The sequence below is a fragment of the Bos indicus genome, chromosome 2 (assembly GCF_029378745.1).
Source record: "Bos indicus isolate NIAB-ARS_2022 breed Sahiwal x Tharparkar chromosome 2, NIAB-ARS_B.indTharparkar_mat_pri_1.0, whole genome shotgun sequence".
NCBI classification, from domain to species: domain Eukaryota; kingdom Metazoa; phylum Chordata; class Mammalia; order Artiodactyla; family Bovidae; genus Bos; species Bos indicus.
Genome location: NC_091761.1, coordinates 23,830,517 through 23,855,962, shown reverse-complemented (window position 1 = coordinate 23,855,962; position 25,446 = coordinate 23,830,517). Strand labels below are relative to the sequence as shown.

General features: G+C 42.2%; 1 protein-coding gene across 2 annotated transcripts in view; it reads left to right on the top strand.

Annotated features, from left to right (window-relative positions):
• RAPGEF4 (Rap guanine nucleotide exchange factor 4) overlaps window positions 1-25,446 on the top strand; it is a 333,429-nt gene that overhangs the window by 41,595 nt on the left and 266,388 nt on the right. For both annotated transcript variants that reach the window (XM_070803236.1, XM_019970793.2), the window contains exons 2-3: window positions 20,299-20,441; window positions 23,293-23,381. In XM_070803236.1, the coding sequence (XP_070659337.1) occupies window positions 20,299-20,441; window positions 23,293-23,381 (232 nt within the window). The remainder of the gene's footprint in view (window positions 1-20,298; window positions 20,442-23,292; window positions 23,382-25,446) is intronic.

Below are 25,446 nucleotides of genomic sequence, written 5' to 3'. Positions count from 1 at the left end.
TGCTGCTTAGAAGGAAAGCTATGACAAACCTAGACAACCTATTAAAAAACAGACACTCTTGCTGAGAGAAATCTGTATAGTCAGTGTTATGGTTTCTCAAATAGTCATGTACTGTGGATGTGAGCTTTGGTCCATAAAGAATGCTGAGCACCAAAGAATTGATGCTTTCTGATTGTGGTGCTAGAGAAGACTCTTGAGAGTCCTTTGGACTGCAAGGAGATCAAACCAGTCAATCCCAAAGGAGATCAACCCTGAATATTCATTGGAAGGACTCTTGCTGAAGCTGAAACTCCAATACTTTGGCCACCCAATGTGAAGAGCCAACTCATTAGAAGAGACCTTGATTCTGGGAAAGATTGAAGGCAAAAGGAGAAGCAGGCAGGAGAGATGAGATGATTAGATATGGTCTCCAAATCAATGGAAATGATTTTGAGCAAACTTGTAGAGATAGTGGTGAACAGAGGATTCTGGTGTGCTACAGTCCATGAGGTCGCAAAGAATTAGACACAACGTAGCGACTGAAGAACAACAGCAATATTGATTGGGCCATAATAAGAACACTAAATGCCAATTTTATTTAGGTGTTGTGAGAGGGCATCAGAGGGCAGACACACTGAAACCATAATCACAGAAAACTAGCCAATCTGATCACATGGACCACAGCCTTGTTTAGCTCAATGAAACTAAGCCATGCCATGGGGGGCCACCCAAGACGGGAGGGTCATGGTGGAGAGGTCTGACAGAATGTGGTCCTCTGGAGAAGGGAATGGCATTCCACTTCAGTTTTCTTGCCTTGAGAACCCCATGAACAGTATGAAAAGGCAAAATACTAGGATACTGAAAGGGGAACTCCCCGGGTCGGTAGGTGCCCAATATTGCTACTGGAGATCAGTGGAGAAATAACTTCAGAAAGAATGAAGGATGGAGCCAAAGCAAAAACAATACACAGTTGTGGATGTGACTGGTGATAGAGGCAAGGTCTGATGCTGTAAAGAGCAATATTGCATAGGAACCTGGAATGTCAGGTCCATGAATCAAGGCAAATTGGAAGTGATCAAACAAGAGATGGCAAGAGTGAATGTAGACATTCTAGGAATCAGCGAACTAAAATGGACTGGAAAGGGTGAATTTAACTCAGATGACCATTATATCTACTACTGTGGGCAGGGATCCCTTAGAAGAAAAGGAGTCGCCATCATGGTCAACAAAAGAGTCTGAAATGCAGTACTTGGATGCAATCTCAAAAACGACAGAATGATCTCTGTTCGTTTCCAAGGCAAACCATTCAATATCACGGTAATCCAAGCCTATGCCCCAACCAGTAATGCTGAAGAAGCTGAAGTTGAATGGTTCTATGAAGATCTACAAGACCTTTTAGAACTAACACCCAAAAAAGATATCCTTTTCATTATAGGGAACTGGAATGCAAAAGTAGGAAGTCAAGAAACACCTGGAGTAACAGGCAAATTTGGCCTTGGAGTATGGAATGAAGCAGAACAAAGGCTAATAGCGTTCTGCCAAGAGAATGCACTGGTCATAGCAAACACCCTCTTCCAACAACACAAGAGAAGACTGTACACATGGACATCACCAGATGGTCAACACCGAAATCAGATTGTTTATATTCTTTGCAGCCAAAGATGGAGAAGCTCTATACAATCAGCAAAAACAAGACCGGGAGCTGACTGTGGCTCAGATCATGAACTCCTTATTGCCAAATTCAGATTTAAATTGAAGAAAGTGGGGAAAACCACTAGACCATTCAGGTAGGTCTAAATCAAATCCCTTATGATTATACAGTGGAAGTGAGAAATAGACTTAAGGGACTAGATCTGATAGACAGAGTGCCTGATGAACTATGGACGGAGCTTTGTGACATTGTACAGGAGACAGGGATCAAGACCATCCCCAAGAAAAAGAAATGCAAAAAAGCAAAATGGCTGTCTGAGGAGGCCTTACAAATAGCTGTGAAAAGAAGAGAAGCAAAAAAGCTAGTAAAAAAGCAAAGGAGAAAAGGAAAGATATAAGCATCTGAATGCAGATTCCAAAGAATAGCAAGGAGAGATAAGAAAACCTTCCTCAGTGATCAATGCAAAGAAATAGAGGAAAACAACAGAATGGGAAAGACTAGAGATCTCTTCAAGAAAATTAGAGATACCAAGGGAACATTTCATGCAAAGATGGGCTCAATAAAGGACAGAAATGGTATGGACCTAACAGAAGCAGAAGATATTAAGAAGAAGTGGCAAGAATACACAGAACTGTACAAAAAAGAGCTTCACGACCCAGATAATCACAATGGTGTGATCACTCACCTAGAGCCAGACATCCTGGAATGTGAAGTCAAGTGGGCCTTAGGAAGCATCACTACGAACAAAGCTAGTGGAGGTGATGGAATTCCAGTTGAACTATTTCAAATCCTGAAAGATGATGCTGTGAAACTGCTGCACTCAATATGCCAGCAAATTTGGAAAACTCAGCAGTGGCCACAGGACTGGAAAAGGTCAGTTTTCATTCCAATCCCAAAGAAAGGCAATGCCAAAGAGTGCTCAAACTACCGCACAATTGCACTCGTCTCACACGCTAGTAAATAATGCTCAAAATTCTGCAAGCCAGGCTTCAACATTACGTGGATCGTGAACTTCCAGATGTTCAAGCTGGATTTCAAAAAGGCAGAGGAACCAGAGATCAAATTGCCAACATCCGCTGGATCATGGAAAAAAGAAGAGAGTTCCAGAAAAACATCTATTTCTGCTTTATTGACTATGCCAAAGCCTTTGACTGTGTAGATCACAATAAACTGTGGGAAAATCTGAAAGAGATGGGAATACCAGACCACCTACCTGCCTCTTGAGAGATCTGTATGCAGGCCAGGAAGCAACAGTTAGAGCTGGACATGGAACAACAGACTGGTTCCAAATAGGTAAAGGAGTACATCAAGGCTGTATATTGTCACCCTGCTTATTTAACTTCTATGCAGAGTACATCATGAGAAACGCTTGGCTGGAAGAAGCACAAGCTGGAATCAAGATTGCTGGGAGAAATATCAATCACCTCAGATATGCAGATGACACCACCCTTATGGCAGAAAGTGAAGAGGAACTAAAAAGCCTCTTGAAGAAAGTGAAAGAGGAGAGTGAAAAAGTTGGCTTAAAGATCAGTATTCAGAAAACGAAGATCATGGCATCTGGTCCCATCACCTCATGGCAGATAGATGGGGAAACAGTGGGAGCAGTGGCTGACTTTATTTTTGGGTGGTCCAAAATCACTGCAGATGATGATTTCAGCCATGAAATTAAAAGACGCTTACTCCTTGGAAGGAAAGTTATGACCAACCTAGATAGCATATTCAAAAGCAGAGACATTACTTTGCCAACAAAGGTCCGTCTAGTCAAGGCTATGGTTTTTCCTGTGGTCATGTATGGATGCGAGAGTTGGACTGTGAAGAAAGCTGAGCGCCAAAGAATTGATGCTTTTGAACTGTGGTGTTGCAGAAGACTTTTGAGAGTCCCTTGGACTGCAAGGAGATCCAACCAGTCCATTCTGAAGGAGATCAGCCCTGGGATTTCTTTGGAAGGAATGATGCTAAAGCTGAAACTCCAGTCCTTTGGCCACCTCATGTGAAGAGTTGACTCATTGGAAAAGACTCTGATGCTGGGAGGGATTGGGGACAGGAGGAGAAGGGGACGACAGAGGATGAGATGGCTGGATGGCATCACTGACTCAATGGACGTGAGTCTGAGTGAACTCCGGGAGTTGGTGATGGACAGGGAGGCCTGGCATGCTGCGATTCATGTGGTCACAACTGAGCGACTGAACTGAACTGAAGAATTTATTTTAAAATTCATTGCAAAGTGAATTTAATGAACCAATAATTCATTAACTATTTAGCATGTTTGCTGACTGAATAAGTGATAAGCAAGCACCTGTGATGTGTTAGGCACTGTGCATGTCATTTGTGGCCCCGCTGCTAAAGTTGCCCAGGGTGGGGGGAAGAGTTGTTTATTTTCTTATCATTTTGTGTTCTTTATTCACTTGTACTGGTTGAGTTCTAAACCCAGGATTGCTAGTAGTGAATTGCAAGGAACTGCTTTCTGAATCTGCTCAGCAACCAGGTTTCCTAGGAAATGTCAGCAAGCACCCTTTCGTCTCTTGGTTTAAACTCACTAGGTTGGCTTCCACTGGAATGGCTGGATTGTTCTTCCTTTCATTTAGTAATCTTGGCCCTCCCAGAAATGTAATGCCACATTTTGCACATTTACATTGGGTTCTTTTCAAATGCAGAAGTGAATTTATTCCTGATGTGATAATGTTACGCAGCCAGACCTGGACCCACTCACACACTTGCAGCAAAGTGGTCCTGCTGACACTGGGTTGCGGTGAAGGAAAGTTCAGTGTTCACCGCAGGGTACCAAGCAAGGAGAACGGACAGCTCATGCTCAAAAGACCTGAACTCCCTGATGGCTTTCAGGGGAGGGCTTTTAAAGGCAGTGTGAGGGAGGGGGCCGCAGAGTGTGTGATCAGCTTATGCACAGTTCTTGGATTGGTTGGCATGAAGGTGAAATTTAGAGCATCATCAACCTTCTGCTTTCAGCCAGTCTAGGATCTTTGTTCTTGTGGTCAGCAGTTTTTATCTGGTGGGGGTCTGCTTCCTGTAGAAACAACTCAGAAATGTGTGTCAGGCCTTCATCCATATCTTTCAGGGAACTGGGAGTTTGGTGTTTCTATGTGGTGGATTTTTAGTCTAAACTCTTACCAGCTTCCCTGCCCAACAGCTGTTCTTTATTTCTGCATTTTCATGTTTCCTAGTCATTAACTCTGAGTCAGCCTTTTACTTCAAAGGACTAGGACACAGGGGCTTGTACATGGTTTCAATAATTAGCCATCTTCTCTCTTATCCAGGTAGCAATTACTCTTTTAATATATAATACAGTATATGTAGTGTTTAAAAGGTGTAAGTTCACCTAAGTATTGTCAGAACTTTTAAGAAAAACAAATATTTCTTTTGAAAAAATGGAAGAATTAAAATGACAAGGGTAAACCAAATTACTAATGTACTCTAGGAAAGAGGCTACATTTGCTTCCTGAACTGCTTACAGATCTGCACAAGGAGGACAACCATGTAAAACTCTGATAAAGACTAGTCCTAAAGGACAAGCAGAGGACCAAATTATGAAAAGAACTGAAGATTTCTTGATGAGAAGTCTGCCAACTGAAAAATTCATTTAAAATTCATTTAATCCTGACTTATTAATAACAGTGTTCTCTTACCTGTAAATACCTCCTTTATTCCTGCTTAGAAATGACCATAGCATTTCTAAGGGGAGGGAACCATATCCTTAGATTTATTTTAAGCTATATTAAATTTACTAAGCTATATTAAATAAATGTATTAAATTTATTTAAGATCCATGAAGATGCAGGATCTTGGAAACACAAAAAAAATCTGGACAAGTTAATAACTCTATTAGAAAGCCTGCAGTCGGTCTTAATGGAGATAGAACTGAAAGGTGATTATAAACAGAACTGTCCCAGCCACTAGGATTTCTCTGCTTTATGAGTCCATCACGCCTTGTCAGAGCACATGGCTCAGTGAAAGCAAGACCACAGGAAGCACAGAAGTGTGGTTTCTCTCCAGTACAAACCTGCTGAGAGGTTTGCAGGGGTTCCAGCCCAGTGAAGGTCCCTTCACATTCAACACAGGAGGAGGGGCGCCCAGCACAGTGTGCTCGTGTCTCTGTCGGGTGGACAAAGGCCATACCCCATTCTTGGCACTTGGATGGCGTGTCCTGTGGATAGATCACCTTATATTTGGGTAGAAGGTTTGGTATGCAGAAGTCTTTACAACAAACAGGGTAGATGTGTGGTTTGGATCCTTCCTTTTCTGGGTTTCCGTCATCTTAGCTGTGATGATTCAGACATGCAGAGGACCAGGGAGAGCACTCTGAGATGCCTTTTGAATTTTTCCCTAAAAGTTCACAGGTATCTGAAAAATCCAGATTTTTTACTGCATACAATGGCATATTAGTATTAGAAGGAATTAATATTGTAAGCAAGTGATCATGCCACATGAATAACAAACCATAATTACATTATAAACACATACTGTAGAGAACTTACTATTTTAATTAAATAAAACTACAATAAAAATGATCTGACACCTTTCATGATTTACATATTTGTTCCTGAACAGCATTGTAATTATGAGCAAATGGTTCATATGATGTTCAAATAAATGACTGTAATTAGGATGACTTTCCTGTGGTCAAGCTACATTTTTAGTTTTCCTTATTCAGTGTACCCTTTCATCATCTTCGCACACCCACTGACGCTTGCAGATGAGAAAAGTCATTCCGGAACCTTACTCATCAACAGCTGGAAGGGCCCTTGTTTTCCATGGCTCCCTGCCCCAGCCTTGAGGATCCTCATGTCGTCTTCCTGCACCTCCTCTGCCATCCCGCCTCCACTCTCCAACACCAGCATCTTTTCAGTCAGAGCTACCTCCTGCTCTGGCCCCTCCCTGCTGTCCAAGAGCTGGGGCACAAGACTGCAGAAGCTCTAAACCCAGAAGAATGAGGCTTCAGTGTCAGAACAGCCTTAAAAGCCAACTGTGTGTGTTTTGTCACTAAGTCACGTCGAAATCTTTAGACACGCCATGGACTATGGTCCGTTAGGCTCCTCTGTCCATGGGAGGGAGACAAACATCACATGATTGCTGATCAGTGAGTGTAGGAATTGGCTTTGCATCCCTGATATCTAGCAGAGCACCTGCTGAGAGGTGGAATGAGAAAGGCAATCCAAGAAAGGGGCGTGTATAATAACTTGTCCAAACTAGGACACTTGTGAGAGTGAATGGGGACACTGTTAATAGTTTCACTGGGCCTGTAGGTATATCTGTGACTGTCCCAGGAAAACCTGGACTTAGTGTCACCTTACTTCTAGGTGGGCATTAGAGGGAGAAGGAGAAGAGAGTTATGGCTATTACACCTGAATGAAGGTGGCAAGTGGAACCCTAAAGCTCTGTTTAATTAGTCCCCTTAACTTTTATCCCTTTCCCCTCCAGTTCATTCCCTGCTCGCAGACTGATTTTTCAAAATGATAGCTCTGATTTCTTTAGTCTCCTTAAAATCTCTGCTGGTCCCCCCTGGTTAGCAGATTAAAGTCTGTAGACTCACTGGCTGGCATTCCAGCCCTGCCCTTAGTAGGGATCCAGTCCTGTTTCTTAGTTTTCCTCTTTGAGAGGCCATTGGAACTTCAGACCATTGAATCTGCTGGATACTCTTGGCTTATAATTTCTTACCTCCATGGCTTTGCTCATGCTTTATCATCTTGTTAGACTCTGTTAGATAAAGAATCTGCCTGCAATGCGGGAGAATCTGCCTAATGGGGAGACACAAGTTCAATCCCTGGGTCGGGAAGATCTCCTGGAGAAGGGAATGGCAACCCACTCCAGTACTCTTGCCTGAAGAATTCCATGGAGGGCTACAGTCCATGGGGTGGCAAAGAGTCAGACATGACTGAATGACTAACACTTTCAGTTTATCATCTTATTGCTTGGAAACCTTCTACCCTGTGTTTGTGCTTATACAATTTCTGTCCACTCTCAATGACCCAGCTCAAATTTCAGCTTAAATGCTGTGGGAAGCTGAAAGTTGGAAGGAAAAAGTTCTCTGTGAAGCCTTATCCACTCATTCCTGTTTCATCTAGCTCTGAACTCCTAGGAGTCACTATATAGACCTCTGTGGATCTTTATATGGACTCATATGACTGCTTTCATCCTTGCATTTTCATCATTTATATAGAGATTTTAGATCCTCTTGGAGATCAGAAGTGGTTTTAGGGCAGAATGAAAGTCTTATTCTTCCTGTAATTCTCAGAAAACTTTCCATTGTACTTTGCACTTGGTTAACATGCAATAGATTTGTTGGATGAGAGATTAGAGTCTGAAATTCAGAATTCTCATGCCTTTTATCTCTGCTTGGGTGAAGAAAAGCTATAGAACAAAGGTACTTCGTGTTTTGCTTGCGTGGAGACTTGGGGCTGGGATGGTGTTAGCATCTGATTCTTGTTGGTTCTGAGGACTGGCTCCCTACCCTCCAAGGAGGACTAGATGAGGTAGACCAGCTTCTGGCATTTAGGAAATCTGTTATGATCTCTCCAGCTAGATCTGTCTTTGGCATAGATGGGGAGTCACAATATCCTATTACTAAATGGACCACACACAATTGTGACAAGATCCCTTTCTGATATTGGCCTTGTCCAGCTACTGGTTCTTTGGGAATTCAGTCTCCAGGCATCTTATTGCCTGAGTAGTCATAATGCTGGATGCAATAATTCAAATCTTGCCTGAAATGATATGCAAGGCCGGCTTTCTTTTTATTAAATCAGCGTTCTAGATACCCACCTACCTGGCCTGGACTATTAATTCTGATCACTTTGAAAACTGAAATGACTAACAACAAAAAGAAAACCTGTCAAATTGAATCTTCATCCCTAACTAATCATAATACCTGCCATATGCCCTTGGCACGAATCATGTTGCTGCCTGGGGCGTTTCATTCTCTACAGTGAAGCGTGCTGGAAATGTGTGTTCGTGTGGACTGCTCTGGCCATTTTACACTCTGAAGGGGGACCCAAAGCTGTTTCCCAAAAGAATGAAATTTAAGGCATCTGTTTTCCCTGGCATTTGTTGTGTTGAAACTGTGGAAATATGCTGTCTTAGACTTAGTGAGTATGACGAAAGGCTTTAGTCTAACAAAAACTTATTGTGAAATTTTATTCAGTATTTTCTCTACTATCCAACCCTAGATTTATTAAACAGTCTTCTCACTATTAAAGCCTGAGTACTGTGAAAGGAGTGTTTGACTCTATCTGTAAAAGCTATATCCTACCATGCCTTAGGGAATCTTTGGTTTACTAAGAACTTTAACTAATGGTACCCTCTACCCTTGTGTAGGCCATGGCCAACTAAACCATACAGAGAACATTATTCCAACCAAACTCCTGAGTGCATGGTGCCTTAGCCATAGATCTGGAAGGCCCAGTCTCATTTTGGTTAAGATATTTGGAGTCTGAGCCACAAAGTAATTATAGGGCAACACTTTTCATTTTACCCTGATTTATTTTTATGTATTTATTATTTGGGTTTTTCTGGTGGCTCAGTGGTAAAGAATCTGCCTGCGATGCAGGAGGCTTGGGTTCGATCCCTGGGTCAGGAAGATCCCCTGGAGGAGGAAATGGTAACCCACTCCAGTATTTTTGCCTGGGAAATCCCATGGACAGAAGAGCCTGGCGGGCTACAGTTTGTGGGGCTGCAAAAGTCAGACACGACTTAGTGACTAAACGACAGCAATTTATTTATTGTCTCAGTATATTACTCCTCTTAGAACATAGGCCTTTCTAAAGATGGACAGAATTTCCAAGATAATTTAGGCTTACAGCTCCCTTTTGGTTATGAAGAAGCCAAGGCCCAGAGAGGTTAAGCAACTTGCTGAAGGTAATGCAACTTGATAATATAAGTGACATAGTATCATTTCTACCACATTCTATTGGTCACAGGGTTAGCCTGGATTCATTAGGAAGGGAAATAAGTCCCACTTCTTCTTTTAAAAAATAATTGTATTTATTTATTTGACTGAACTGGGTCTTCATTGCTGTGTGGGCTTTGCTTTGGTTGTGGCGAGTGGGGGCTACTCTCTAGCTGCAGCGCACAGGCCTCTCATCGTGGCGGCTTCTCTCGTTGCGTTCGTGCTTCGGTTCTTGCGGTACATAGGCTTAGTTGTCCCATGGTGCATGGGATCTTTCCGGATCAGGAACCCGTGTATCCTGCATTGGCAGGCAGATTCTTTACCACTGAGCCACCAGGGAAGCCTGGTCCCACTTCTTGATGGAGATCATGACAAAGCTTTTGTGACCATCTTTACTACACTATCCTCATAAAGTAGAAATTTTGTTTCATAACAGTTTAGGCTCTCTGGAGGTATATGCTGTCACTTTAATTGGAAAAATTTCAGCCATTCTTTCTTCAAAAATATTTTTTTTCTTTCCTATCTTCTCTCTGTTTTTCTCCTGAGACTTCAGTTGTCGTTCAGTCACCCAGGTGTGTCTGACTCTTTGCGACCCCATGGGCTGCAGTAAGCCAGGCCTCCCTGTCCCTCACCATCTCCCATAGTTTGCCCACGTTCATGTCCATTGCATCAGTAATGCCATCCAGCCATCTCATCCTCTGACACCCTCTTCTCCTTCTGCCCTCAATCTTCCCCAGCATCAGGGACTTTTCCAGTGAGTCAGCTGTTGGCATCAGGTGACCAGAATGCTGGAGCTTCAGCTTCCACATCAGTCCTTCCAAAGAGAATTCAGACATATATATTAAACTTTTGTTATTAGCCCCCATGTCATCAAGTCTCTGTTTAATTTTTATCCTTTTTTCTCGCCATGTTTCAGTTTTGGTCACTTTCTACTCTTTGCCTTAAGGTTCACTGATTTGTTTTCCCACAGGGCCCAACCTCCTCTTAAGCCCATCCAGTGAATATTTCTCTTTTTCATATTTTGTATTTTTCAGTTTTAGAATCTTCATCTGCTTCTTTTTAGATAGTGTCTGTTTCCTCTACTGACATTCTTCATGTCTTCACTCACGCTAATCTTTTCTTGTAAGTCCTTAAACATAATAGCTGTTTTAAAGTCCTTGTTTGGTATATTTGCCATCCCTATCATCTCTGGGTCTGTTTCTATTGACTTTTTTCCCCATTATGAGTCACATTTCCCTGTTTCCTCATATATGTGGTAATTTCTGATTGTATGCTAGACAGTATGATCCTCTCATATTAAAGAGTCTGGAGTTTGTTACTTTCTTTAAGTCATGTTACCTTCTGTTTCCATAGGCAGGTAACTCATTTACTGATCAGTAAGTTTCTATTGAGGCTTGTTTCTGCTGAGGCTTATTTTTCAGTCTTGTTAGGGTAATTCTAGGTTTGGGGCTAGAATGGTCTTTTTGAGTCTCAGTTGAATGTCCAGGGTGATCGGTGAGGTCTGACTCCTCTGGCTGGTCAGGGCTGCTATATCTCTCAGCACTGTGTGACCTCCAGAATCTCTGTTCAGCTTTTACTTCCCAGAAGCTGTTGCCTGCTGGGCTTCTGCATGAGTATTGGACTGCACATTGGCAGCTAATGAGTCAAGAAGACCCCTCTGCTAAATTTTGGAGCCCTTTTTATGAACAACTTCCCTCTTTCAGGGTCACTTCACTGCAGATTTCAGCTACTTCAGCATCCCTGAATGCCAATAACTGCCCCACTAGCCCCGTGATACTGCTGTGCTCTACTTGGTCTCCCTCCATGTCTGTGTTCCAGAAAGTATTTCCAGGCAAAGCGTCAAAGTTATTGTGTGGATCACCTCTTGCATTTCCATCCGTCCTAGGATCGTAGTCCTGCATTACCTGTTATCTAATGCCTGAGAACAGTTGCTTCCTGTATTTTGTTCAACTTTTAAATTGTTTACTGTGGCACCAGTTACTCCATCATAGCAGGAGTGGATGTTCTCTTCTCTTTGTATTGAAACAATAGATTTTTTAATAAATAGAAAATTCCATATATTTAAAAAAAATTACCGTTCTACATGTTGCTCAACTGATCAATCTGTGGCATCAGATATAGAGATGGTTTTGTTAGTGAACTAAAACCACCAATAAGGCTTTTGTTGACTGTTGTCTAAGTCTTTCTTTGACTGGGTGTTCTTCAGTAACAAGTTGATAAATTGATGAAATAAATTCTGGTTGAAAATTTTTGGTTCTAGGTCTAAATGTTGCCCACCTTGACATACTAAGTCCTTTTTCTGTCTCTTTTGAGCTCTTCACAGGAATTCTTATTATTTAGTCCTCCTGCCTGCATTCTAGTTCTTTATGAGAACTGAACACTCAAGCTTCCATGATCCCATCACTAATCTGGAGATGTGTCTTCACTCAGTGTGCCTAGAAACTTAATTTTCTACTCCTATCTGTTGTTTATCAATTAAAGTAAAATTCAGGCCTGCCCCCTCCAATTTAAATATCCTTATATCCATTACAAGTATTGTGGGGCAGGACAGATTAGTTACCACACGAGCAGCCTAATTACCTCCGCACAAGGATGATAAACTCTCTTGTAGTTGCTGGTGCTGTTCTGTATACTTCACTTTAGAACTATTTTCTGTTTGTGCCTACTTGAATGCATTTGAGTATATATCTCAAAAAATGGTACCAATCTCTGTTTCAGGGCTACAGCTTTAAACTACATTATTTCCATTCTCCATATGGTTTTTACATTCAGGAAAGGCTGAGTAATATCCCATTTTTTAATATTTAGATGTACTAAATTAGTCATGAAAATTAGCATGGGTTCACATGAAAAAAATATAAATGGATCCCACAAGAAACTTGGTCAATAATTAAGCTGCTGTTAATATAAAAAATGAAATGATTCTTTCTGTATTCTTTCACTGGGAACACTGAAAGTGTGAGGATTTATTATCACTCTAATTTGGTAAGTGTGATCAAGAAGAACAAATATTTTACTGATAGTTTCTTAACCAAAGTTAAAGTGAAAATGTTAGTCACTCGGTTGTGTCTGATTCTTTGTGACCCCATGGACTATAACCCACCAGGCTCCTCTGTCCGTGAAATTCTCCAGGCAAGATACTGGAGTGGGTAACTATTTCCTACTCCAGGGGAATCTTCTCCACCCTGGGACTGAACCCTGGTCTCCCACATTGCAGACAGATTCTTTACCGACTGAGCCACCAGGGAAGATGCTTTTTAACCAAAAAGTAATATAATTTTCTCTGAAATGTTCTTCATTTTCAATAATAAATAATAATACATTTACAAGTACAAATACAAAAGGCACAAAAGTGTATTTGTTCTTTCAACAGTGTTCCAGACACTGTTCAGGGTGCTGGAGATATGTCAGTAGCTCAGCATGTCTGACTCTTTGCGACCCCATGGACTGTAGCAGGCTCCTCTGTCCATGGGATTCTCCAGGCAAGAATACTGGAATGGGTTGCCATTTCCTCCTCCAGGGAATCTTTATGGCCCAGGGATCCAACCCACATTTCTTATGTCCCCTGCATTGGCAGGTGGGTTCTTTACCCCTAGAGCCACCTGGGAAGCCATCCCTGGCAGGAGTAATAGTTGTTGCGAGGCTCTCAGGTGGGGCAGAGGCTTTTAAGGGGCAACAAAGACACCTGTATGTCTGGAGGAGACTAGAAGAGGCAGTGTTGCAGAAACCAGTACTTGAGAAACCAAGAACCACACTCGGAGGGCTGGAGAACTCAGGTCTATTACGCCGGTGGGCCCAGAGAAGTTAACGCTCCAAGCTCTGAGCCCCGAACAAAGGAGTTACAGAGTTTTTATAGACAGACTATAGTGGGCAACACTGGCTGCTAATAGGCTGGTTTAAACTAAGGGCTTTGGGGCACGTGGGAACCGCAGTCAAGATGGGAAGGGGGATGCTTGACCTTTACACAGACAGGCATGATTAAGCAGGTTTGCAGGGGCTGGGGGAGAAGGCAATGGCACCCCACTCCAGTACTCTTGCCTGGAAAATCCCATGGACGGAGGAGCCTGGTAGGCTGCAGTCCATGGGGTCGCTAAAAGTCGGACACGACTGAGCGACTTCCCTTTCACTTTTCTCTTTCCTGCATTGGAGAAGGAAATGGCAACCCACTCCAGTGTTCTTGCCTGGAGAATCCCAGGGACAGGGGATCCTGGTGGGCTGCCGTCTACGGGGTCACACAGAGTTGGACATGACTGTAGTGACTTAGCAGCAGCAGCAGGGGCTGGGCAGTTGCAAAGAGCAGGACAAGGGTGAGTGAGATAAGCTTCAGTTCCTAGCATTGTAAGTCCCCACTTTCTGAGACTACGTGACCTACGTGATCCAGACTTTGCAAGGAGCAAGCTGAGTTACAGAGGCAGAAGGAGCAGGAGGTTATGTAAAATTTTAACTTTTCCTCTTCAGAAGGGCCAAAGGAAATAGGTAGCTAGAGTGGGGCATGGGGACCAGATTATCCACCATCATGGTAGCATACCCAATACCCTTTTTAAAGCCAGAGATTTTCAACCAGCTGATCCATAGAGGGGAAGGCATTTTCAAACTGCCTGCTCAAAACGCATTTCCCTCTGCTGCTGCCCATAGGTTGGAATGCATAAAAGCTTAAAAATAATGTCCTCCCCACTCCCCCATCCTCAGCCTTCCTTTTTTTTTCCACTTTGTTTCTCCTTCAAGAGTCTCCTTCTTGTTGCCCAGGAATAAAGAGCACTAAGAAAAGACTTATCAGAAAGATCTCAAGAGATTCCCATTTCCTTTTTTCTAATCCTCACAACCTAAGGGTCTTAGGTCTCTTCAGGTGGTTAGTTGTTGCAGTGGCAATTTTTTAAACAGCGTCATCTCAAAGTTGAATGTAGCACTAAGTATTGTGGAATGATTTTTGAGAGCATCTGTATGCTGTGGTGCAAATTGCATGAGAAAAAATAAAAGCCGTCATTTCAGACTTCTCTACAAAGCATTTTTAAGGAGGCATCAGTTATGAGTCATCCCAGAAGCCATTTTAAAAGGTTAAGGAGCCAAAAGAAATTATTTTTAACATAAGGCTAATGGAGCAAGTGTATCATCTGAGGAAAATTAGGAAAGCATTCCACTTGATGTGATGCTTGGAGTCCAGTAAGCATCCGGTTTGGCTGGGATCCCCTGACTGCAGTGTGTAGTGGAGAGGTGTGTGCCCAGCTTGATTATTCCATCCTGAGGTCAGACACTCATGCAGTCAGAGAAGGTTTTTGAAAAGGGTCTGTTAAAATTGGGCCAGGCTGTACTTTGATTTTGTATTTGTCATGAGAGGACCTGTAGCACACTGAGCCTGGTCAAAAGGTTTCCCTTTCTCTTTTCACTAATAATTGCAGGGTTAGCCTTGTTTAGATATTAGCAAGACTGATCCTGCCCTCAGCCTGATGACAGGCTTTTTCAACTGTCCAAGCAGCCCTGGGCCCCAGAGCTGGCATCTCTCTCTCGTGAGACTGATGACACACTGGTTGGCAGTAAAGGAAGGTGGAGGCATTCTGCCCCCTCTATTGTCTGCTCAGGGCCACAGTGGTGCTCCTGGTGACCTCCAGTCCCAACTCTCTTATTTGGGACCCTTGGGGGGCCATTTGTTCTTCACTCTTTTATGGAGACATAGAAGCCAGGGGCATGATTTCTAAATAGAGAGGCATTAGACAAGGAATTTGCAGACTTAACACGTTCTGCTCCCTGGCGGCCGATGCGCAGGCCATATTTTGGGAGTGTCACAGAGGTCATGGTGTGCACTGTGACAGTCAGTCTCAGCTGTGGACATAAAAAGCTGCAGCTGCACCTGGGTCTTCGGAGCCATCAAGCGGTTTTTTTCTCAGAGTCACCCTGAACACAGGCAGACTCAAGAGACGAGAGAATTTTGGCCATTGGTTGAGCTGAGGGATGTGCTCAAGTGTATGTGTGTGTGTGTGTTGTTAATGAAAAAGGTGTTCACCGACGCTTATTAAAGGCAGTAAGCAGAGTTTATTTAGGACTGTTGTGGTAGCTATGAGGACCCCTGCCATAGGATTTTACAGTGGGGCAGAGGGATTGGGTTCAACTCTGAATGCAGCGTGGACAAGTGGGAACTTATAGTCAAGGAGCAAGGTGTGTGTGTGTTAGGGAGCTGGTCAGTGGATGGAAAATTACCAAGAGAAAACATCAAGGGTAAGAGAGATTCTGGGTAAAGTGACCTGACTGGATTTTTACTGAAGACAAGGGTGGTTAGGTATCATCTGGGGGATGGTGGAGGATGTGAAACCCAATCAGATATGGAGGGTGGTCAGATATCAAGAACAGAGGGCTCTGGTTAAACTGACTTTTTAAGCAAGGTTCTTGCTAAAACTGCCTTTTACAAAGAAGTACACAGATGGGTCTAGGAAAAGATTCAGGAGTCCAACTCCAGTTTGGTCAACAAAGAATCTTTATCATTGTGTATGTGTGTGCTTGTGTGTATGTGTTTGTACATATGTATATCTGTGTGTATACATATCTGTATCTGTATATATTATCTGTGTGTGTGTGTGTGTGTGTGTGGTAGGGGGCTGGTGGGCAAGACATTCACAGACAGCAGAGTCGGTAGAGCGGGTCTCTAGGGAGAGGAGCCCTAGTGACTCACCACATTTTTAGGAATAAATGATGGAACAATGGTGGTACAATAGAAATTAAAAGAGAAACAGGGAAGAACTGACTCTAGGAAGAGTTTGCAGCTGTGCCTTCAGGAAGTCTTTGTAGAATTTGCATTCACCAGTGATACCTGTTCTTCTGAATTCATATTTCCTTCTTTCCTATGTTAATTGCCCTTCTTACCAGATATCACCTTGATAATTGCTGGACATGTACAACTCCCGCTAACTCAGCTTGAACTTCCTCCATGCAGGAGCCATGCTCTTTGTGTCACCGAGTCCTTTCTTCTCTTGTACAGACACTCAGTAAATGTTTGCAGATCAAATGAATGTGTTTCAACACCTTCTTTCTGAATTTTGTTGATGTTGTTGGGAAAACTTGTAATTAGTAAAGAGTCAACATTTCACTTTCTAAGTGGTTAATAATCATATAATTAAAATGCTAACATGATAAGTGGTAAACATCTTGAGTTTCAAAGACTTTTGAAATATCCATGTCATCACTGGCTCTATAAACACATGCTTTTAGTATACTAATACTTACCTAGTCTCTGTTATAATGTTTTTGCTGGAAAAATAGATTTCATAATACTTGCTTCATCTAACAAGGCTGTGATGATGAATATTTCAAAGCCCTTTAAGGAGTCAGTAGTGAAAGGCTGATGTTATCAAGTACATTTGTTTGAGATTTTACTGTTGTTATAATAGAGAAAAATATCCATGCACACCTATCTATAAACCCTTCCAAAAACACAGGAGAATTTCAGTATATGTTTTTAAGCACCTTATTCATTCTTTTAAAAGGTCTTTGTGGCAATGATGACAATGAATCTGAAGGTACTCATAATAAGAATAGCTTCTGTAGCCCTTTATATAAAGCTCCATGTATTATCTCGGACTCAACAGTTCAGTAGGAATGGGGACAAGCTCTTTATAACCCTAAGTTACTGTTAAAGCACAAAGAAATCAAAACAAACTGCAAAGTCATTTTAATGCAAATGTATTCATTTAGCTTTATCCCCAATGTTCTGAAATACGTTTATTTGATCTTCAGAAGGCATCTGGAAATTTAGAAAAAATATAAAGGAAGTAGTTATTAAGCATTCCATACGTTCCCACGAGATGACGGTCCTATTACAGCCTGTTATTGTCCGTTTCTTGGACGAGCCTTCTGTTCACGACTCTGGGAAGGCACCTTGGCAGAGAGCAGCCTTGCCTTCCCCTCCGCCCTTTCCTTTCCCTCTTCATCTACTTCCTGCACCCCTGCCCCAGGTCTGACTGCTGGGTGTTGGCACCCCCTGTCCTGGAAGGTCCCCCTGAGCTTCTATGGGATGTAGCCCAGGGTGGGGGTGTGCTTACTTAGCAGATTGGTGAAGAGGGGGGCCCTCCTCGAGGCAGAGGATTCACAAATGTCTATTATCATATAGTCAAACAACAGAAGTCATCTGAGAGGAGATGTTTTGCTGATTTTAAGGTTATTGTACATTTTCCCATGAAGATGCCTATGTGTTATTATCTTATGATCTGACTAATCCAGAAACTGGTTCATTGGTCCCTGCTGCTGCTGCTGCTGCTGCTAAGTCGCTTCAGTTGTATCCACCCTAGATGATCCCAAATTGACTGCATTAAGATTTAAAACCATATTAAAATTTCACATTGCATAATGAGTGTGGCCAGCAGGTGGAATCCAGAACCTTTGCTCTCCCTCATATACCTGACTTTGGTGTTTTCCATGTTTGTATTCTTTGTAGTAAAAGAAGGTCCAGCCCAGAACCTTGTGGGCACCATGTTCCCATGCTTACCATACAGTGTTCTAATTCTGGTTTTGGAGCGCCCTTCCCCACTGGAGTATGAGCTCCTTGTGGGTAGGGTTGGCTTCTTGTTCATCTCTGTTATTCCAGGGGAAGATATCTTATATAAGTAGGAAAGCAATATAGCTTAGTGAATGGATAATTAAAATGAATGTGCACTCATGAAAGCATGTGTTTGGCAGAGAGTCATTTAAAATTTCACATGCTAAGTTGCTTCAGTCATGTCTGACTCTGTGCAACTGTATGGACCACCGCCTGCCAGGCTCCTCTGTCCATGAGGATTCTCCAGGCAAGAATACTGGAATAGGTCGCCATGCCCTCCTCCAGGGGATCTTCCTGACCCAGGGATCAAACCCAGGTCTCTTATGTCTCCAGATTTTGATAACTCATATTGCAAAGTTAAGTCTTGTTTATTTGAATGCCATTAATTTGAAAGGTAGATATGGTAAAAAGTTATAAGTATTAAAACCACTCCTTTCAAGATCATAAACATATTCTAATAAAATGTTCTTTTGTGGTACTGCCAATAGGCATTATTTGCCATTATAATTTATGTAGTACTCAAAAGAATTTTATTTTGTTGAAAATGTTTTTGGTTTGTGTCTTTTTAACTTTAGAGGAATTAACCTCTGTCTGACCTTGCTGTCTGATTTAGAAAGTTTTTAATAATGGACAGTGAAATTCATCTTGTAGAGCTGAAGAACCACAAGAAGAGGAAAAAGCAGGAAAACAGTGACTCAGGAGATAATAAAGGGCTTTCCTGGTGGCTCAGCTGGTAAAGAATCTGCCCGCAATGTGGGAAACCTGAGTTCCATCCCTGGGTTGGGAAGATCCCCTGGAGAAGGGAAAGGCTACCCAACCCAGCATTCTTGCCTGGAGAATTCCATGGACTATATAGTCCATGGGGTCGCAAAGAGTCGGACACAGCTGAGCAACTTTCACTCACACTCACCTGTAGACAGTCCCACCTCTGCAGTTTGCAATTTGTCTTTGCTCTTACGGTTGTACTTCTGACTGACCAGCTGTAAACTGGAGATTCCCACGAGCCCCTCTTTGTGTGATGAACTTGATAGAGCTGTTCACAGAACTCAGGAAAACACTTACTTACTAGACTTCTTATAAAAGGGTATATAGTTCAGGAGCAGCCAGGTAGAAGAGAAGCACAGGCAAAGTATGAGAAGGGGCACAGAGAGGTCATGCCCTCTCCTGGTGCCACTCCCCACATTTCCAAGTGTTCACCAACCTCAGTCCCACTGTTGAGGGGTTTTTATGGAGGGTTCAGTACTTAGGCGTGATTGATGAAACTGATTGGTCATTGGTGACTGAACTCAACCTCCCGCCCCCACAGTGCTGCTGAAATTTCCAACCCTCTAAGTCACATGACTGGTTCTCCAGGCAACCAGTCCCCATCCTTAGGTTACCTAGGAGTTTTCCAAAAGTCACTTTGTTAATATAAACTAAGTTGTGATGGAAAGGAGCTTGACACCCATTTCACCTTTATGACTGTTAAGCATTTCAGCATCTGAGGACAAAAGGCCAAATATAGCCAAAGATACACCTGTGATGCTTATATATGAAATAGCAAGAGTTTTAGCTCTGTGCAAGGAACAGGGAACAATTTCTTACAATTTTGTGTTTTTTATTATAAGTCACTATATCATACCATCTGCAGTCATTGTGACTTTTCACCTGCAGTCGTTTAGGGTGAGTAGTAGACAAAGGTCTGGAAATATTTTCTTTTTTTTATTGGGGTTTTACAGTGTTGTGTTAGTTTCTGCTGTGCAGCAAAGTGAATCAGCTGTGTGTATACATCTGTGCCCTCCCTCTTGGGCCTCAGTCAACCCTGCCACCCATCTCATCTGTCTGGGTCAGAGCACCAAGCTGAGCTTCCTGTGCTATACAGCACGTTCCCACTAGCTCTCTGTTTTATACATGGCTTGCACATATGTCAATCTGTTTCCCAGTTCATCCTCCCCTTCTGTGTCCACAAGTCTGCTCACTACATCTCTGTCTCTATTCCTGTCTTCCAAATAGGTTCATCTGTACTATTTTTCTAGATCCCACATATATATGTTAATATATATTTGTTTTTCTCTTTCTGACTTATTTCACTCTATATGACAGACTCTAGGCCTGGAAATATTTATAATGGTTGTAGAGGAATCAATATTTGCAGTAAAATACTTGCAATTCGTATATTTCCATTACTTTGTTTGTATTTAGAATAATAATGCATGTGGACTCAAGTAAGTTCTTTCTGATACAGCTTTGTGCCTTTTCTCCCCTTTATAGACCACTGGAACGATCCAGTGAAGATGTGGATATAATCTTCACACGGCTGAAAGAAGTTAAAGCTTTTGAGAAATTTCACCCAAATCTCCTTCATCAGATTTGTTTATGTGGTTATTATGAGAATCTGGAAAAAGGAATAACATGTAAGAAATGCAACTCCAGTGATGTGTTTTCATATATAAGTTTGTGATCATCTGTGGTTATGCTGTGGGGATGGATAGCAAATGGGGTATCTTTGTGCCAAACAGTTGAGCTCAATCAAAGGTATGAGGTTGACATTTCTCTCTCCTTGTTTATTCAGTTCTACACCAGCATTTCCTTAACTCCTTTGTCCATAGCATGTAAATGGTTCTTCCAGGGCAGCCTCCTTTTCAGATGGAGCCGGAAGGATTTATATATTCAGCAAGATCCTTGGAAGTTCTAATATACAATTATTTTCTGTAACCCTAGAAATATGGGAGCCAATAGGATATTAAATGGGCTTCCCTTGTGGCTCAGTGGTAAAGAATCCTCCTGCCAATGCAGGAGACACAGGAGTCTTAGGTTCAGTCCCTGGGTTGGGAAGACCCCCTGGAGAAGGAAATGGCAACCCCCTCCAGTATTCTTGCCTGGAGAATCCCATGGACAGAGGAGCCTGGTGTGCTATAGTCTATGGGGTCATAAAGAGTGGGACACGACTTAATAACTAAACAGCAACAGCAAAAGGATGTTAAATAAGATAAAAGGTCTCAAATAATGATAATAGTCATTTTAAAAATTAAAGCACAGCTGGTTTACAATAGTAATGTTTTGAATTAACCTCACTGATAACATCTATTCCAGATGTGACTAAGGGGTGGGGGGAGTAAAATGATAGGTTGACAGCTGCATTTAAAAAATATACAAGTACATTTTCATTAAAAAAGTAATGCTATTACCATCTGTTGGGATGCTTTATACTTCGGTAACAGAAAACTCCCATCCAACTGGTTTGACTATGTTTCCTATAAGGAGGGAACATCAGTTATCCACGTATAAGCAGTCCTGAGGTAGGATGGCTTCAGGACTGATTAAGTGGCTCAATGACGTTATTAAGGTCTCAAGTTTCTCTCATATTTTTGTTGGTTTATTTGTTTTTGCTGTTCAGCTTGAGGTGTCGGCTTTTGTACTCAGATTTGTCCCAAGTGGTTCTGAGGCAACTAGCTGCAGCCGTTGGAGGCACTGCATGCTGATACAAAACATTCCTGCTGAAGGACCATTTCTTACCTCTTTTTCAGAAGTCCCCCAGGAGACTTTCTGTATTGTTTCAATGAGGAGAACTGCATCATGTGCCTCTGATTAAACCAATCACTGGCACAGAGTATGGGACCACATGATTGATTTAGACCAATCATGGTTACCCCGGTGGAGCTAGGGAAGAAACTCATATGCTCTGAGTATTTGGCCTTGTGGAGGAGAGTGGGAACTTGTATATAATCCCTGTTCGGGGCATGATTTCAAGTGGGGAACTAGCAGGGTTTGTCACAAGAGCATTGTAGAAAATTTAGAAGACAAAACGAATATCACCTACAATCCCCAAATCCAGAGATTGCGGTTTATGTTTTGTGTGCATCCTTCAAGATATCTGCCTATGTGCACACAAAGCACAGTCACACTTCTGTTTAAAAAATCATCCGTACATATTGTTTTCAAACCAATATTTTTTATTCTTACTTGGTGGGAACATTATTTTTTTAAGAGATAAGACTCTGTCTTCTATTTCTTACAGCCATTTTCAAAATGAGTCTTCTATGATGTGTAATGTGAATTTGATTGGCAAGTGATAATGTCTCTGGGGGCCAAGAAGTTCATGGAAGGCAAAGCCCTAAATCTAAAATAAGTCACTTACAAAGGCTAGGAATAGCAGAGTCACTGGCGAGGCCAGCTATAAACTCATCAGTCCCCCATCTTAAGCTTGTCATCGCACCTGGTGGGACACCATTGTTGTCCTTGCCTTTCCCCAGCATGCTTTAGTCAGAGAGTTTAGAACAGCTTGTCATCATTAATTATGGCTCCCAGAAGCTTCCTCTTATGCAGTGAGCCCTAGCCTTGCCAGAACTCAACTTTCCCACTGAGTTGTCATGTGATTTTTCATTGAGCCACTTGACTTCTGAAGTAGGATTCTGTGAAAAGAATTTTAAAATATCAAATCATTCCATCTAGTTATTTAGCTAGAATATTTAAAAGGATAGTTGGGTTTGCATGAGATTTTTGAACCAGTGTTTCAAAATGACTTTCCAAACTGTTGGTCTTAACTAGGACATGGGAACTAAGATTCTCACTAAATAACTAAATGCTTTGTCTCTGAGATAACAAAAGTAAAGCAAAACTGAGTTCAGAAATTTCTGATGAGAATCATTTCCAAAGAGGTAACTCTTGATGCCTAAAAGCAGTGAATTTATACAAGAAACTAGCAAGTGGACAATGACAATATGGTAGTTAAAACTTTTTTAACCGATTTTATTTTTCTTAATCAGTCATTGGTTAGCTTGAAATGAGACATTCTATTCTGGAAAACATGTTGTTTTTTAATATAAATAGATTTGTGAAATTGAGGGTGGTGATCTGGTTTTGTTGAGTCACATAGTTTTTTAAACACATACCCCATCTAGAGTAATGATTTTCCAAGTATCACAACACAATGAAGTGCACTTAAGACAAATTACAGAGAATACCAGACAATTCTTCTTACATTCAAAGAATCTTATAGCCTTTAGGATTAACATCCCTTATTGCTACTGTATAAATATAAAAGAGTTCTGTTTAATAGAGTTCTGCTTCATGGAATGTTAAATAAATAGGATATTGCTTTGTTGATAGAAGAGGGAAAGAAAATTATGGTATGCTCTGGTGGGAATACATAGAGGAATCTCATCTAGGTCCAAGTTAGGCTCAGAAGAGTCAGTGAGAAATTATCAGATTACGTGGTAAAACCAACTTACATTTGGCCTGCTTACCTGCCTGTTTCTTTTCCAGTATTTCGCCAAGGTGATATTGGAACCAACTGGTATGCTGTCCTGGCAGGGTCTTTGGATGTTAAAGTTTCTGAGACCAGCAGTCACCAGGTAAGATACCATATTCTTTTTATTTTCTTAAAGTAAGATTTAGTATTGTTATTTTTAATGATACATTATCCCTCTGTCTTGAATGCTATCAAAATTACATTTTCAAACCCATTTATCTTTCCCGTAGTTCAGAGTTCCATAGGTATGTGTTGAATTCTCAAGAAACATACATAGTGAGTGTTTTCCACGATTTAAGTATGGTGCCAGGTGTGGAAATATGAAATGCAGAATGCCCTCCAGGAGCCTGCTGTCTGTTAGAAAAATGCAAACAAGTCCGCAGCAGTGGGAAACTGCCATCGTGCGAGGTGAAACGTGAGCAAAGGGGAAAGAGAAGCAAGTCTTCCGAGGTTCCTCCTTAGATCCTCCTGAATCTGGTTTCCTGACTTTTCTCTGTCCTAAAAGTGACCCCCTTGTCAGCTTCAAAAATTTTTTATTTATTTTTGGCTGTGCTGGGTCTTCGTTGCAGCGTGGGCTTGTCTCTAGTTGGGGCGAGCAGGGGCTGCTCTCTGCTGTGGTTTCAGGCTTCTCATGGCAGTGGCTTCTCCTGCTGCAGAGCATAGGCTCCAGGGCACATGGGCTCAGTAGTTGCGGTTGCTGGGCTCCAGCGCACAGGCTCAATATCCGTGATGCATGCCATGGGCTTCATTGCCCTGTGGCGTGAGGGGTCTTTCCGGATCAGGGATTAAACTTGTGTCTACTTCATTGGCAGGCAGACTCTTTACCACTGAGTCACCAGGGAAGCCCCTCTTATCAGCCTTTCGTGAGCTCCAGCAATGCGGGAAACGTGGTCAAGGCAGTCTCCCGAATACCGCTCACTATTTAAGACAAATTACATCTCGTTGAATGTGGAGGGCCAAGAAACATGGGCTTACTTTATCTTCATTAGTCACCTCTGAGGAGCATGGTGTCCTAGTAGATAAAACTCATATTCTTGCTGCCTCCTCCATCATATTTGTGAGTTTGAAATGGGTCCTAGATTCTCCTTTCACATCTGCAGTGACCCTTTTGCCATCATTATTCCACATGGCCTATATGTACAGAACCTTCCTATGTAGAGCCAAGAACCTCTGGTCTCAAAAGGACACCCCTCTAGAGGCTGCCGTCCAGCTTCAGTATGAAAATGTTCTGAGTCTTATATTCACATGTATCAGAATTCAGATAAAAACTGAAGGAAGAGAATCGGCTAAGTACAAAATTGGAAAGAAATATCAAGAAAGGTCAAGGAATTAAAGGGACAAATAATCTCCAGCCAAATACCATGTTTAAGATAGTGCTTCTAAGCCTTTTCCACATGTGGCACACTTCAACTGTGAGAAACATCTATGACATACTCCATTTGAGGTTTAACTTTGTAGGAATTTGTGTGTATATTGGAGTTGTGGGCAGTTACCATCTAACAAGTGGATTGTTGGTTAGTGGACATTTGGAGTTTGGAGTACAGTAGCCTGTGTTCTGCCCATTGTCATGGAGGGTTAGGGTCTCAGGCCAGTACCCAAGTCCTCCTCACCTGAGAGTATACCTTTGCAGTGCATCCGTGCATCAAAAGTTCCATGAGGAACTGCCTGGAATCTGTGCCTGCTGGCCTCGATGGTACTGTCCTCCTGCCCTCTCTTGCAGGGCCAGTTCCCTCTTGAATTTCAGAGTGGCCCAAAGAGGGAGGTGAGTTTTTATTCTTATAAGTTGCCTCAGTTTTCCAGTGGGACTGAGAACAGCTAGCAGTTCTTGGATATTTGTTATGTGCTAGGCAATGTTCTCAGAGAAGGCAATGGCAACCTACTCCAGTACTCTTGCCTGGAAAATCCCATGGATGGAGGAGCCCTGTGGGCTGCAGTCCATGGGATCACTGAGGCGGACACGACTGAGCGCCTTCATTTTCACTTTTCACTTTCATGCATTGGAGAAGCAAATGGCAACCCACTCCAGTGTTCTTGCCTGGAGAATCCCAGGGACGGGAAGCCTGGTGGGCTGCCGTCTATGGGGTTGCACAGAGTCGGACACGACTGAGGTGACTTAGCAGCAGCAGCAGCAGGCAGTGTTCAAGCACTTAACTGTATTTACTTGCTCC